At 39.5% G+C, this 16,500-nt stretch overlaps 1 protein-coding gene across 1 annotated transcript; it reads left to right on the top strand.

Annotated features, from left to right (window-relative positions):
* Positions 1-1,450: 1,450 nt before the first annotated feature.
* On the top strand, positions 1,451-16,248 carry MRPL12 (mitochondrial ribosomal protein L12). The gene is made up of 5 exons (XM_044005404.1): positions 1,451-1,597; positions 3,079-3,268; positions 4,185-4,268; positions 15,355-15,492; positions 15,829-16,248. Exons 1-5 carry the CDS (start codon positions 1,524-1,526, stop codon positions 15,943-15,945), a joined length of 603 nt encoding a protein of 200 aa, XP_043861339.1. The 5' UTR covers positions 1,451-1,523; the 3' UTR covers positions 15,946-16,248.
* The last annotated feature ends 252 nt before the right edge of the window (positions 16,249-16,500 follow it).

Raw genomic sequence — 16,500 nt, 5'->3', positions numbered from 1 at the left:
AATTTGGAACTGAAAATAAAATATTATTTTGAAGCAAGTGTCATGGGGTGCAGAGCACCCCAGAAGTTCTCTGGGGTATATCAAGGAAGCTTTTCCTTGAGAGACTAAACCAGAGGACAGATAATGCCTAGAGAGATAAGTTGAACCAAATCAGACTGAGCTAGCTTCGGATTCCTACTCTTCATTCTGGTCTCCCTTACTCTGGGGAGATAAATTTGGGTGTGGCTGCGGCCTTTGTGTCCTGAAGAGAGGTCTGTAGCCACCCCTCACCCAATTCCTCTAGTCACTACCCGTGGGGGAATGGTCCTCCACTCCTCACCCAATTCCCCCAGCTACCAAGAGTGGCTGATGGTCCTCCCCCACTAAAGGAACTTTACACAGGCAGATGGTCCACCCCCATCAGTCCTCTATAAAAGTACCTGCCATTCTCCTGTTCGAGGAGATTTGGTACCTCTGAGCCACATGCTTTGTGCCTATCTTCCCATGAGAAGTCCAAGAATTTCTTTCATGGTTTCCCTCCCCCCACCCTTCCCTTCCCTTGCTCCTAAATAAACTACCACCTTATTCTAACTATTTTTTGTGTGCGAGGGTGTAATTCTTTAAAGAGGAATTCCTAAGAACCCCAAGAACCCCAACCCCTACCCCAAACCGTACCCCAATTCCCCCCATTACATCAGCAAACTAAAGTTTTCATTCTGTCTTCCCCATTAGGCTGTTAGCTCCCTGAAAGCTGACTTTTCTCCCCTTTTTAATTGTTTCTTTAAAAAAAAAATTAAAGGGGTAGGAGGATTCACCATTGTATCCCTGGGAATTAGAAAGGTGCCTAGAATGTGGTCGGGCGTTTGCCTAAAAAATGTTTTTTGCCTTGGTTCATATAGTAGTCTGCAGGTTATCTTCTGATAACAGGTGTGTTCCCAACGCTTAGCACAGTTTGGCCCCTCGTATGCTCTTGCTGAATAAATGCTTTTTTGATTTGACTCGCACTTAGTAGTTCCCATGTTGTCTTCCCCCATTAAGCTGTCACCTGGGGGGTGGGGGTGGGGAGGGACTAGTTTTTGGCCGGGGCAGGGTGTGTCCCCAGCACTTAGCACAGTGCTCGGCACGTAGAAAGCCCTTAAAATATGGTTGCCTGAGCGATCTGCCCAAAGCAGCACATTCGGAACATTACTACATTTACTTTAGTATGCTGGCTAAGTAAAAAATATGTTAAACAAAATCATTCATACGTTTTATCTTCAACATAACACTTAACGGCAAAGGGATGCCCAACAGCGAGACGCCCACGGGACTAAGAACGCATAAAGCGAAGCGACCGAACAGCCTCCCTCCACTTCCCCGGCGCCTTCTCGTATTCTTGGGGAATTGTGGGAGAACCCCCCCCAATCAACGAGACGGAGGCCGGCTCTCATGGTAGAGCGTCCCTCGCCCAGGCACTTCCGGGTCAGCGAGAGCGCCTCTGGGCGGGCTAGAGTGTCTCCTTCCTCTCGTGCAGCCGCGTGAGTGACCTTCTGGCGCCCACCGTGATGCTGGCCGCGGCTGCTCGCCCCTTGCGGGGTCCCTGCTTGAGGTTCCGGGCCGCGGCCCTGCTGCAGACCAGGTACCCGAACCGGGGCCGGGACCGGGACCGGTGGGGTTGGGCCTGCGGGCCTCGGGGAGAAATAGGAGCTGCGGCCTGGAAGCGTGAGGCCGGGAGGGGTGCCTCAGGCTGCTCACTCCCTTGCCAAGGGAGATTTCTCTCGGAGCCTGCGACCTAAAATTTAGTAGTTGGGAGCCCTTGTCCCCCCCCCCCCGCCATATTCTGGAGCCCGTAGACCCCCACTTTGGACCCCCTCCCCATTTTGAAGCTCATGCCCCGCCCCCTCCGTGATTTGAATGAAGGAGGGGCAACCTTTGCTTTCACCTAGGAAAAGGGCGAGGGTGACACTTTTCCATTTTGACTCTTTGTACCACCCGGCCAGGGGTCCTATCCCCCCCGGGGCTCCTGCTGCGGGAGACCAGGTTCTAGACTCTGTCAGTGTGACCTTGGGCCGCGCGCTTTTTCTCCAGTCCTTAAAGGGGGTGAGGGAAATTGAAGGGAACATTTGTTTCATTCGATCCATAACCTTGTGTGGTAGGTGCTGTTATTATTTTACAATTGAGGAAACTGAGGCAGACGTCGGTTAAGTGACTTGATCCGGAGTCACACAGCTGTATTTGAATTCAGGTTTTGCTGATTCCTGGCCCAAGACTCTACCCACTGCACCACCTAGCTGCCTTAAGCATCTGTTGGGTGTAAGATACTGTGCTGGTACTGTTTGTAACTTTCTATGCCTAGTTTTGTTTTGTTTTTTTCTCCTCCTGAGTAACATGAGGGGGTTCAGGTTAAGACTTTAGGAGGTTTCTGGTCCTTGCTGGAGGAAAAATTCCATCTTTAGTTGAACACAGTTGGTTTCCTTTGTAATCCAGTATCTTTCACTTTTTGGTTTTTTTTGGGGGGGGGGTTGCCGGGCAATGGGAGTTAAGTGACTTGCCCAGGGTCACACAGCTAGCAAGTGTCAAGTGTCTGAGGCCGGATTTGAACTCAGGTACTCCTGAATCCAGGGCCGGTGCTTTATCCACTGCGCCACCTAGCCGCCCCTACTTTTATTTATTTATACATTTATAGTTAAATTTTATTTTATATTTAAATTGCACTTTAAGGTTTTCAAAGAACTTTACAAGTATTACCTTCTTTTATCCTCATAAAAACCCTTGGAGGTAAATGTTATCGTTCCCCTTTTTTACAGTTGAGGAAACTGAGGCAGACAGAGATTAAGTGACTCCTCAGGATCTCACAGCTAGGAAATATTTGAGGCTGGATTTGAACCTGTCCAGCACCACCTTGCATATCTTGTAAAAACATTATTCTGAAAGGGGGTCTGTGGGTTTCATCACACTGCCAAAAGAATCCATGACTCAAAAGCTGTTGGACCTGGTGTCCCTCCTAGCTTTTAAAGCTATGTTTATGGCACAACTGTTGGATTCTGGCCCTGTTTACAATTTCCGCTTGCTCACTTGCTGAGCAGTGACAGTGTCTTGTTTGAATGGGGTTGGGTGTAGGCTGCCATTATTGGGTATTTGTGCCCTGAGGCTAATGAGAAGCAGCTGTCATCAAAGAAGAAGTGAAACTCTGGCTGGAGCCACTCTGGACAATGCCCCCAAGCAGTACCCTCCTAAGATTCAACAGTTAGTACAGGACATCGCTGGCCTCACTCTATTGGAAATCTCTGATCTCAACGAGTTACTGAAGGTAATTATAATAGTTATTCATATGTATATAGTACTTTAAGGTTTGCAAATAATTTTCCTTATTTTATTTCACACCAACCCCGTGAGGTAGGTTATCCTCATTTTACTGATGGGGAAAACTGAGGCTGAGAGAAATGATGTGACTTTCTTGAGGGTGCATAGTTAGTAAGAATCTAAAGGCAGAATTTGAATTTGGGTATCTTCCTGACTTCAAGTCTAATACTCTATTCACTATGGGTTTTGTTTTGTTTTGTTTTGTTTGTTCAGTAAGGCAATTGGGGTTAAGTGACTTGCCCAGGGTCACACAGCTAGTAAGTGCTAAGTGTCTGAGGTCGGATTTGAACTCAGGTACTCCTGAATCCAGGGCTGGTGCTCTATCCACTGTGCCACCTAGCTGCCCCACTCTGTTCACTATGAATGCAGATTGAATCATACTCTTTTTACTTTTGGACTGGTTTTTTTTTTCCTTCTTGTTTGAGGTTTTTCCTTTGTGCTCTGATTCTTCTTTCACAAGATGACTAATGTAGAAATGTGTTTGATGTGATTGTACATATACAACCTGTTTTCCATCTTGGGGAGGAGGGAGGGAAGGGAGCGGGGGAGAAAAGAAAAATTTGGAACTAAAAATCCAGTGAAAACAAATGTTGAAAACTATCCTTATATGTAAAATGTAAATGGAAAATAATAAAATAAAATTTTAAAAAATACTCTATTCACTATGTCACCCAGTTGCACTGCCTAGAGAATGGAGTTAGCCGTGTATTTGTTGATTGGGGTATTGAGTAAATGTTAAATTAATGTCTTTCCCAGACATGAGTGGGAGAATGTTGGGTTTGGGGAAGTTTCTCCCATCAATTACTTAGCTTAGAGAATAGAATGCCAGTTGTTAAACTTTGTTCCTTTTTATATTCCTACAGAAAACACTGAAGATCCAGGATGTGGGACTCATGCCAATGGGTGGCATGATACCAAGTGCTGCCACTGCAAAGGGAGCCCCTGATGTAAGTTTTGTTCTCCAACTCTTCTGAAGTATCCTTCTGATGCTGTATGATTTTGGCCATCATTTTGTCTTTCCCCTTCCATTATGTCCTGTGGCCTAGCAGCACTGTTCAAAATATCTTGATAGGGGGCAGCTAGGTGGCGTAGTGGATAGAGCACCGCTCTTGGAGTCAGGAGTACCTGAGTTCAAATCCGGCCTCAGACACTTGACACTTACTAGCTGTGTGACCCTGGGCTAGTCACTTAACTCTAATTGCCTCACTAAAAAAAAAAAAAAAATCTCGATAAAGGTTATACATGTGTAGTCATACAAAACATAATTCCATATTAGTCACGATGTGAAAAAAAAGAGACCAAAAAAACCAAAACCCCAAGAAAACTAAAGTGTTTTTTTTTTTTAAAGTATGCTTTGATCTGCCTTCAGACTCCATCAGTTCTTTCCCTGGAGGTTGATAAGCTCTTCAGAATTTTCTTGGACCTTTGCATTGCTAAGAATATCTAAGTCATTCACAATTGATTATTGAGCAATGTTGCTATTGCTATGTACAATGTGTTCCTGGTTCTGCACACTTTTCTTCACTTCAGTTCATATTAGTCTTCCCAGGTTTTTCTAAAAATATCTTGCTTATCATTTCCTATAGCTCAATAGTATTCCATCATAATCATGTACCACAACTTGTTCAGCCATTCCCTAATTGATGAGCATCCCTTGAATTTCTAATTCTTTGCTACCACAAAAAGAGCTTCTATAAATATTGCACATATAAGTGCTTTTCTCTTTTCTTTGATCGCTTTGGGATATAGACCTAGCAGTGGTATTGCTGGATCAAAGAGCTGGGTATGCAGTTTTATAGCCCTTTGGGCATAGTTCCAAATTGCTCTCCAGAATGGTCTGTGGGTACCAGTTTTTTTTTGTTTTTGTTTTTTGGTGAGGCAATTGGGGTTAAGTGACTTGCCCAGGGTCACACGGCTAGTAAGTGTTAAGTATCTGAGGCCGGATTTGAACTCAGGTCCTCCTGACTCCAGGGTGGGTGCTTTATCCACTGCGCCACCTAGCCGCCCCTGGGTACCAGTTTTTAATTGGGGAGTGCTAGCTAAGCGGCTCGCCGCAATATTGGGCAGGGAAAGAGACAGGCAGCCTCCCTCAAAACAGAGCAGGATTTATTTAACAAGAATGAACTTTAAAAAACACAAACAGGATCAGTAGGATTAAGGGAAAGGAAATAAAATGGGGAAAGGGAAATTATACAACCTGAACAACACCACTGCCCAGGAATCAGCTGAGAACACACAGTCTTGTTGCCTTCCAGCTGCAAGCTAGAATGGCGGAAAAACTCCCTTCCCAGCAGATCCCAGGCTGACCACACACAGCCCCCAGCCAATTGGATGGCTGCTCTGACAGTCAAATGACTGCCCTCACTAGGCTTCCAATCATTATAATTTTGCCAGGCCCATGTAGGCATCAGCGAGTGGTGATGATGTGAGGTGCCAACACCATGGCGACAGCTATAACCAGTGGGTGGAGCACCATGCCATTTGCAGAGCCCCAGAGGCCAGTGCGCATGCTGAGGTGTTTTGTTTTTTTTTAATTCTAGCCAAAAGATGGGGTCATAAAAACCTCAAATAACAATTCTTTACAGGTCAGATCAATTCACAACCCTACCCACGGTGCTTTAGTGTACCAGTTATCCTTAAATTTAAAAAAAAAGAGAGAGATTTATCTCTTAAATTTTGTCATATTAATTTCAGCCAAGTTTTCTAATCTAAATCTTTCTGGATCTTTTCATCCAGTGTATTAGCTATGCCTTTCTCTAATCCTGTGGTACCTCTACTGGTTGAAGGAACTGGGTATATTTAGACTGGATAAGAGAAGACTCAAGAGGAATAGAATGACTGTTATGCAAAAGTGATTAGACTTGTTCTGTTTGGTTCCAAAGGGCAGAATTAGGAGTAGCAGGTGGATGTTGCCAAGAGGCCAATTTAGTTTTGATGTTGGAAGAAATATCTTAACAGTCAGAGCCCCTCTCAAAAGTAGAATGGGCTGCTTCAAGATATATTGTGTCTCTGCCTTAGAGGTGGCTCAGGTGGAGGCTGGATGACCACTTGCACAGTGGATAACATGGTGGGCTGGGAGTCAGGAAGACCCAAGTTCAAATCTAGCCTCAGTCACTTAGCTATCTTCAGTTTCCTCATCTATACAATGAGCATAATAATAGCATCTACTCACAAGGTTATTATGAGGACCAAATGAAATAATAATTGGAAAGTTCTTAGCACAGTGCCTGGCATATAGTAAGTGTTAGATAATATTACTCCTTGTTGGTTGTGTTATGATAGGGATTCCTTTAGTGTATAGCTTGGACTAGGTGCCCTGTCCCTTCCCTCTCTGATTCTATGACTATATATACATAAACTTCTAAATACATACATATACACACACATACATCTCATCCTGGTTATAGTAGCAGGTTCTTAATAAATGCTGCATTGATTTGAAATTGAATTAACCAAGATTAGAAGAGATGTTGGAATGTATCTAAATCTTTTTTTAAAAAAATTCATTTGTCAGGATTCTGCCTTGTATTCGAACAAAATGCAAGGTCATAGGATTGCAAAAAATAAAAAAAAAGACTAGCTTCAGGAATTGATCATTTCTGTAAAAGTAACAGTGTGGTGTTGGATTTGGAGTCAGGGCTGGTTTCACATTCTAGCTCTGCTCTTCACTGGCTGTGATTTTGGGGTGATTCTTGGGACTCTTTCCCCAGCTGTAAAATGAGTGGGTTGGACTAGACAAGTGGTGTCAAACTCACATAGATATTAGGGGCCACTAAGCCATACATCAGGATCTGTGCAGACGACTTACTTAGTTTTAAAACATAATGTGATCAGGGCAGCTAGATGGCGCAGTGGATAGAGTACTGGCCCTGGAGTCAGGAGTACCTGAGTTCAAATCTGGCCTCAGACACTTAACACTTGGTAGCTGTGTGACCCTGGGCAAGTCACTTAACCCCAATTGCCTCACCAAAAAAACCCAACCCATAATGTGATCTATATCTTATTATATTTTTATTTATTTTGTTAAGTATTTTAAAATTGCATTTAAATATGGTTCTGGCTGCACTGGGGAATGGTGTGGGCTACATGGAGCCCATAAGCTGTTTGACTGACACCTTGAACAACTTTAGGTCTCTTCAGACTATGATTCTGCTGGGGAAAATATGGCATATGTACAAATAGAAAGAATGACATTTATATAACATTAAAGTTTGCAAAGAATTTACACATCATTACATCATTTGAGCTACACAACAGTTGTCATTCCTGTTTGATATGAAGAAAATGCAACCCAGAGAAGTCAAAGGATTTATCTCTGCTCACACAAATACTATATATTAGAGGAAGGATTTGAACCCAGGTCTTTGGGTCCATAAAGTTTAGGCATCTTTTCCTTTAATCTATCTTGTCCCTCTCTTCTAAAATTTTACTTTCATTGTCAGTTTAGCAAACATGAGCATTTCGATATACAAAGAACAGAAAAGGGGGTTGTGTGTATTATGTTAATTTTCCTTTTTTTTTATCACTTTTCAACACCCTGCACACCCCCTCCATTTTTAATAATTAAGTACAGTCAAGCAAAACAACACATTGGCTATGCCTAAAAATGTTTTATTCCATAGCTTTTAGTCCATCACCTTTTTGCCAAGCTGTGAAAATTCATGATTAGTCATTACATTGATCATCTCTGAATTTGTTGCCTTTTTTTGCAGTGCCCCTTCTTATTTTAACATTCATTTTTTAAAATTTGAAATTCACATTCTCTTCCTCCTTTCTCCCTCCTTGAGAAAGCAAGCAACTTGACAGGTTATATGTGTGCAATCATGCAAAAACATTTTCATATTAGCCATGTTACAACAGAAAGCACAAAAAACCCCTAAGAAAACTAGAATAAGAAAGATATGCTAAAATTTGCATTCAGACTCCGATCAGTTCTTTCTCTGGAGGTGGATAGTTTTTTTTCTAAGTCCTTTGGAACCGAACTGCCTTAGCCAAGTCATTCCCTGTTGATCATTATACAGTATTGCTGTTACTTTGTACAGTGTTGTTCTGGTTCTGCTCATTTCACTTTGTATAAGTCTTCCTGGGTTTTTCTGAAAGCATCCTGCTTGTCATTCCTTTTTTTTTTCTTTTTTTTTTTTGTCATTTCTTATAGCACAATAGTATTCCATCACAACTTGTTTAGCCATTCCCCTGCTGATAGGCATCCCCTCCATAAATATTATACATGGAGGACCTTTTCTCTTTACTTTGATCTCTTTGGGATCTAGACCTAGTAGTGGTATTGTTGGGTTAAAGGGTATAGTTCCAATTGCTCTCCAGAATGGTTGGATCAGTTCATAATTCTACCAACAGTAGATGCATCCCTATTTTTCCACATCCCTTCCAATATTTGTCATTTTCCTTTTCTGTCATATTAGCCAAACTGATAGGTATGAGATGATACCTCAGAGTTGTTTTAATTTACATTTTTTTAATCAGTAGTGATTTAGAGCATTTTTCCATGAGTATAGGTAGCTTTGATTTCTTCTGAAAACTGCCTGTTCGTATCTTTTGATCAGTTGGAGAATGACTTATAATCTTATAAATTTGACTCAGTTCTCTCTATATTTTAGAAATGAGGCCTTTGTCAGAGAAACTTGTTATAAAATTGTTTTCTCCAGTTTCTTGCTTTTCTTCTTTTTTTTTAGTGAGGCAATTGGGGTTAAGTGACTTGCCCAGGGTCACACAGCTAGTAAGTGTTAAGTGTCTGAGGCCGGATTTAAATGCAGGTACTCCTGACTCCAGGGCCGGTGCTCTATCCACTGTGCCACCTAGCTGCCCCTCTTGCTTTTCTTCTAATCTTGGTAGCATTGGTTTTGTTTGTGCAAAACCTTCTTAATTTAATGTAATCAAAATTAGACATTTTACATTCTGTAATGCTTTCTATGCCTTGTTTGATCTTAAATTTTTCTGTTATCCATAGATCTGACAGGTAAAAATTTTCCATGCTCCCCTATCTTATGATATCACCCTTTATGTCTGAATCATGTACCCATTTTGACCTTACCTTGGTCAATTGATAATTAACACTTTGAGCTCTGAAGTCTTTCAAATTAACTTTGAAAATTATTTTTGTTAAATTATTGTGTTCATTGTGTAAATTGTCCTCCAGTTTCTGCTTACTCTGGAAAAGTTCATACAAGATTTCTCCAATTTCTCAGAATCTGTCATGTTTATAATTTTCTTGCAGTAACATTCTACATAATATTATGTGCATACATCATAGTTTATTTAGCCTTCCTTTATTTCAAATTTTTTTAATAACAAAAAGTGCTGCTAAAAATATTTTTTGAACATATAGCTCCTTTCTTCCTTGATCTCTTTGGGGGATGTGCCTGGTTAGTGGTATTGGTAGGTCAAAGGATATACACAAGGAAACAAAACAATCACTCCTTGAAGATCATATGATATTATACTTAGAAAATCCTAGAGAATCAGCTAAAAAACTACTTGAAATTATTAACAACTTTAGCAAAGTTGCAGGATATAAAATAAATCCACATAAATCATCAGCATTTCTATATATTACCAACAAAGCCCAGCAACAACAGATAGAGAAATTCGATTTAAAATAACTGTGGACAATATAAAATACATGGGAGTCTACCTGCCAAGACAAACCCAGGAACTATATAACCAGAATTGTAAAGTACTTTTCACACAAATAAAGTCAGATCTAAACAATTGGAAAAATATTAATTGCTCATGGGTAGGCTGAGCCAATATGATAAAAATGACAATCTTACCTACGTTTATTTATTTAGTACTATGCCAATCAAACTATCAAAAAATATTTTATAGATCTAGAAAAAATAATAACAATTCATCTGGAAGAACAAAAGCTCAAGGATATATCAAGGGAATCAATGAAAAAAATGAAAGAAGGTGGTCTAGTAGTACCAGACCTAAAACTGTATCATAAAGCAGTAATAATCAAAACAATCTTGTACTAAGAAACAGAGAAGTAGATCAGTGGAATAGAATAGGTACAAATTATACTATAGTAAATGACTGTAGTAAATGTATACTATAGTATACATTTAGTATATAGTAAATTATACTATAGTAAATGACTGTAGTAAATGTAGTTGGTAATATGATAAACCCAAAGGTATTAGCTTTTGGAACAAGAACTCATTATTTGACAAAAACTGCTGGGAAAATTGGAAAATAGGATGACAGAAACTAGCTATAGACCAACATTTCACACTGTATGCTAAAATAAGGTAAAAAATGGGTACATGATTTACACATAAAGGGTGTATAAGTGCCAAATTTAATATGGGGAGAGTTAATTGGGTGGCTCGCCATAATATTGGGGTTCAGAAAATAATGAGAGACCTCTCAGTCCAAAGTTTCCTCCCTTCCAAACTGCCTTTTTTAGTTATTTCTCCCAGACTAATAAGAAAAGAGATTAACAGCCTCTTTTCCACAAACAAACTAGGTTTTATTAATGGGAACAAAATTTACAACACAGGTGAAGTTAATAAAGCCAGGGACAACGAGAAAGGGAATAGGGGAAGAGAAAACGAATAAGCTCCCTGGCTCTAGCAAAGACTGACTCAAACCCCAAACCTGCTTCCAGCTCAGCTAGCTCAAAGAGGTGGCCTCAATTCCACAACACAAACTCACCACCACCTCAGGGTCTGTAGTTTCAATGAAAGTCAGCCATGCAGTCTCTCCCCAGTTCGGTCCAAAAGTCCACCACACAGCTCCTCTCTCCCTGCTTTTTGCATCCCACAGGAAGGGGAGGTTCTTAGCCATGCTGAGTCTCCAATTGGTTCAACATATCCCCTGGGCTGTCCCCATTATAATTTGGCCAGGCCCATGTGGGCACAGTGGAACTACCAGGGGAGGCTTAGATACTTAGTTGTTCTTTTCTATAATCTCTTCAAGTACACACCCATCTTCTCTTAGGCTTTTCAAGATTACATCTTTTCAGTCTGACCATAATGAAGCAAAGATGTGGTCATGGAAACCCCAAATCACAATTAATTCCTTACAGGTGAAACAGTAAGCAAATTAAGAGAGCATAGAATAGTTTATCTGTCAGATTTATGGAAAGAAGATATAGAGAGCATTAGAAAATGTAAAATAGATATTTTTGATTATATAAAATTAGAAAGTTTTTGCATAAACAAAACTAATGTAACCAAGATTGTAAGGGAAGAAGAAAACTGGTAAAGAATTTCTGAAACAAGTATCTCTCATAAAGGCCTCATTTCTCAAATATATAGAGAACTGAGTCGAATTTATAAAAATACAAGTCATTCCCCAATTGATAAATGGTCAAAGGATATAACCAGGCAGTTTTCAGACAAAAGAAATCAAAGCTATCTATAATCATATGAAAAAAATGCTCTAGATCACTATTAATCAGAGAAATGCAAATTAAAACAAATCTGAGGTGTATCCTCTTACACTTATCAGAGTGGCAAATATAAAAAAGAAAACATTGGATGTTGGAGGGGATGTGGGAAAACTGGGGCAATAATCCACTGTTGGTGGGCTTGTGAAAAGATCAACCAATCTGGAGAGCCCAAAGGGCTGTAGAACTCTGCATACCCTTTGATCCAGCAATACCACTGCTAGGTTTATATCCCAGAGACATCCCAAAAAAGAGGAAAAGACCTATTTGTACAAAAATATTTATAGCAGCTTTTTGTGGTGGCCAAGAATTGGAAATCAAAAGAATGCCCATCAGTTAGGGAATGGCTAAACAAACTGTGGTATATGATGGTGATGGAATATTGTTGGTTATAAGAAATGACAAGCACCATGATTTCAGAAAGGCCTGGAAAGACTTGTATGAGCTGATATATAGTGAAGTGAGCAGAACCAGGAGAATGTTGTGTACAGACAGCAATATTGTTAGATGAAGAACTGTGAATGACAACTCTTTTCAGCAATACAGTGATCCAAAATAATTCTGAAGGACTAATGATGAAGCATACTATCCACCTCCACAGAAAGAACTGATATTGATTGAACGTAGACTGAAGCATGCTGTTTTTCGCTTTCTTTCATTTTTTCTTCAATTTTTCTTATACAAAATTACTAATATGGCAATGTTTTACATAATTGCACATGCATAACCTATATCTGATTGCTTAACTGCCTCAGGGATGGGGAGGGAGGGAAGGAGGGATAAAATTTGGTTTTGGGTTTTTGGGGGTTTTTTTGCAGGGCAATGAGGGTTAAAGTGACTTGCCTGGGGTCACTGAGCTAGTAAATGTCAAGTGTCTTGAGGCCGGATTTGAACAGGTCCTCCTGAATCCAGGGCCAGTGCTTTATCCACTAAGCCATCTAACTGCCCTGGAGAGATAAAATTTGGAACTCCAAACTTTAAGGATATGCACAATTTAGTGATTTTGGGGGGGGAATATTTCCAAATTACTTATCAGAATGGTTGGACCAATTCACAGCTCCTCCAAAATGCAGTAGTGTGCCTGTCCTCTCATAGCCCTCTCAGCAATTGCATTTTCATCTTTTGTCATCTTTGCCAATCCGATAGGTGAAGTAGAACCTCAGGGTTCTACTTTAAATTTCTAGTTTTTAATGATTTGGAACTTTTTTCATGTGATTATTGATAGCTTGCAATTTTTTCTTTGCAAAATTGCTTACTAATATCTTTTGATCATTTATCTATTGATTAATGGCCCTTGTTCATATATCTTTGTATTAATTCTCTAATATCTTGGAGATGATACTATTATCAGAGAAACTTGCTGCAAAGATTTTTTTATCCCTTGTTAACTTTATATTCTAATTTGAACTTGATTTTACTTGTGTCAAACCTTAAATGAGGCATGCTGCCTTTTCAGAAGGAGCAGTTAATGATGAAAAAGGCTTTCTTGGGGTGGCTAGGTGGCGTAGTGGATAGAGCACTGGCCCTGGAGTGAGGAGTACCTGAGTTCAAATCCGGCCTCAGACACTTAACACTTACTAGCTGTGTGACCCTGGGCAAATCACTTAATCCCAATTGCCTCACTAAAAAAAAAAAAGAAAGAAAGAAAAAAAAAGAAAAAGGCTTTCTTTTTTGCTTGTGCAAAATATTTACTATTTTATATAATTGGAATTTCCTTTTTATCATTTATGATCATCTTTATTTGTCTAGTTAAAAATTGTCCCCCATCCGTAGTTTTGAAAAGGATTTTTAAAATCTTTTTAAAATCTTCCAGTTTATTTATGACCTTTTCTACTTTAATTATGTATCTTATTGTAGTATGATGTGAGATTTCTGCTGAACTGCTTTTCTGGTTTTCTTAGCAGTTTTTGTTGAATGAGAAATTCTTAACTCAATAGTTGGTGCCTTTAGAGTATCAAACACTATGCTTGCTTTTAATTGCTTCTGGGTCTTGTTTAGCTAATCTGTTCCACTGATCCAGTATTTACATTTTTAAAGTCAGTATCAAATAGGTTTTTTTGTTTTGTTTGTTTTGGTTGGTTTTTTAGACTTTTATTTTCCAAATTCCAAATTACATGTCTCCCCCCCACTACCACCCCCAAGAACTCAAACAATTCAAATTATACATGAGTAGTCATGGAAAACAATTCTACATTATCTAGGTTGTGAGAGAAAACAGATAAATAAAAACAAAACTTCAGATTAAGGAATTGTCAAAAAAAAAAGTGTTTCAGTCTGTTTTCAAATACCATCAGTTCTTTCTCTGTAGATGGACTGCAATTTTCCTAAGTTCTTCAAAGATATATTGGATCATTGCCTTGCTGAAAATAACCACGTGCTTCCCAGCAGATCATCTTACACTAATGCTGTTATTTTGTATACAGTACATTTCTCTCTGCTTCAGTTCATGTGGGTCTTTCCAGGTTTTTCTGATAGCATCGTGTTCATCATAATTTTTATATAGTACCTTGAACTTGACAGAGAATTTTCTTCACAATAGCCCAGCAGAGTAGGTACCATATGTATCTAATAGTTTTGATGATTACTCCTTTATAATACATTTTGAAATCTAATCCTGGAAGGCTCCCTTTCTTCCCACATATTTTTCATTATTTCCCTTGAAATTCTTGATTTTTTTGTTCTTCTAGGTGGATCTTGTTATTTTTTCAGATTCTTTTTATCCTCTGTTAGTTTCTCCCTAAGTTTGTAAATTTGTTTAGATAGTAATTTATTATATTGCCACAGACTAATGACAATGTTTTGTAGTCATATTCATATAAGGCCCAGGTGTGACTTGGTAGGTTAATTGCCAGACATTTTACACCTTTTGTGGTTATTTTGAATGGGATTTCTCTTCTTCCTGTTCCTGAATTTTGTTAATAATATATAGAAAAGTTGATTATTTTATATCCTGCTACTCTATTGAAGTTATTTCATTTAATTTTACTTGAATTTGTATGGTTCTCTAAATCATGTTATTAGCAAATAGTTATAATCATTTCTTCTTTTCCTGTGCTTATTCACTCAGTTGTTTGGTGTTGTGTTTTTTTTAATTACCTCATTGCAAAGGTTAGCATTTCTACAACTATTTCAAATGGTAGTGGTGACAATGGACAGCCTTGCTTTACATCTGATTTTATTGGAAAAGTGGAATAGCTTAGTTTTTCATTGAGTTCTGTATTCCTGTAAAGCTAACCTAAGGTTCTGGGGGTTCATTAATAATAATATTACAACAACTGGCATTTGGGGGCAGCTAGGTGGTGCAGTGGATAAAGCACCGTCCCTGAATTCAGGAGAACCTGAGTTCAAATCCAGCCTCAGCCACTTGATACTTACTAGCTGTGTGACCCTGGGCAAGTCACTTAACCCTCATTGCCCCGCAAAACAAAAAACAAAAACAATAACTGGCATTTGTAAAATTTCTTTATTTGCATTATCTCATTTGATCCTGAGTGGAGGGTTGTCAGGAACAGTAAATTTGTCTGATAGCTATCTGATTTCCTTTTTCGAATGAGAAAGAAGTCAAGGGGATCAGATGATGGCTACGTCTGGCTTCACTTTTCCTTTTCTTCCTCTCATTCTAGGCAGCAGAAGAGGAAGAGGCACCCAAGCAGAAGGAACGAACACATTTCACTGTTCGGCTAACAGAAGCCAAGCCTGTGGATAAAGTGAAACTAATCAAGGAAGTAAAGAATCACATCCAAGGCATAAACCTTGTGCAGGTATGAAGAGTTCTTATTCCAAGGACATCGTGGCCCTCTGCCTGCTAACTGGTTTTTAAGTTGAGAGACTCTCCATCCTTGGCACTTCCACTAGCTTTCCCCTGGAGTTCTTGTGCCATAATCATCATTATATAACTATATATATATATGTATATGTATATATATATGTATATGTATATATATGTATATGTATATGTGTATATATATATATATATATATATATATATATATATATATATATAACTGTAGTTGTCCCAGACTTGATTCTCTTGCCAAGGACTAGGGTTATTATAACGATCCTGAACTTTTATGGATCCAATCTTCTCTTCATTTCAGGCAAAGAAGCTGGTAGAGTCCTTGCCCCAGGAAATCAAAGCCAATGTTGCCAAGTCAGAAGCAGAGAAGATTAAAGCAGCCTTGGAAGCAGCTGGTGGCACTGTGATTTTGGAGTAGGAGTTTGGGGTTCTGAAGGACTTGTGCAAAATGGGGCTTATTCCAGTCCAGTCTGACCACTTGGGCAATAGTCCCATGTCTATTGCTGCCTGCAGACCTGAACAGATATGCTTAATCACTGTGGGTAGTTTGAGTGAGACCTTTCTCAGCTTTTCAGGGGACTGTTCTGGGAGGGAAGGGAGGCCCATCTGTCCCAGGGCCCTTTTAAAAGGCTACTGTGAAGAAGGACTCTGTGAAACAAAAGAGTGGGGAGCAAGTTTGTTCAAACAGTAGTCTATGAGGAAAATACATTATTATACAGACTTCCAGTGTGTTTAGAATTGTGTCCTGAAGACCAGAAGCAGATGCCAAGAATTGGCACAACACTATCTTAAACTACCAAAGTTGGATGTTGGGGGGATGTTTTTAGGGTGATCTAGGCCCTAAGTCTACCTGCCTGTCCTCTTTGTTCTGGTGCCAGTTATACACTGTATTTCTAAGTCCTTAAGGAAAGGTACTTCCTTTGTCATTTTCACCATCTCTTTGTGGTGTCTGTGATAAAATGACTTTATGAAA

The sequence above is a fragment of the Dromiciops gliroides genome, chromosome 4 (assembly GCF_019393635.1).
Source record: "Dromiciops gliroides isolate mDroGli1 chromosome 4, mDroGli1.pri, whole genome shotgun sequence".
NCBI lineage: Eukaryota > Metazoa > Chordata > Mammalia > Microbiotheria > Microbiotheriidae > Dromiciops > Dromiciops gliroides.
This window is presented reverse-complemented; position numbering and strand designations above follow the sequence as displayed.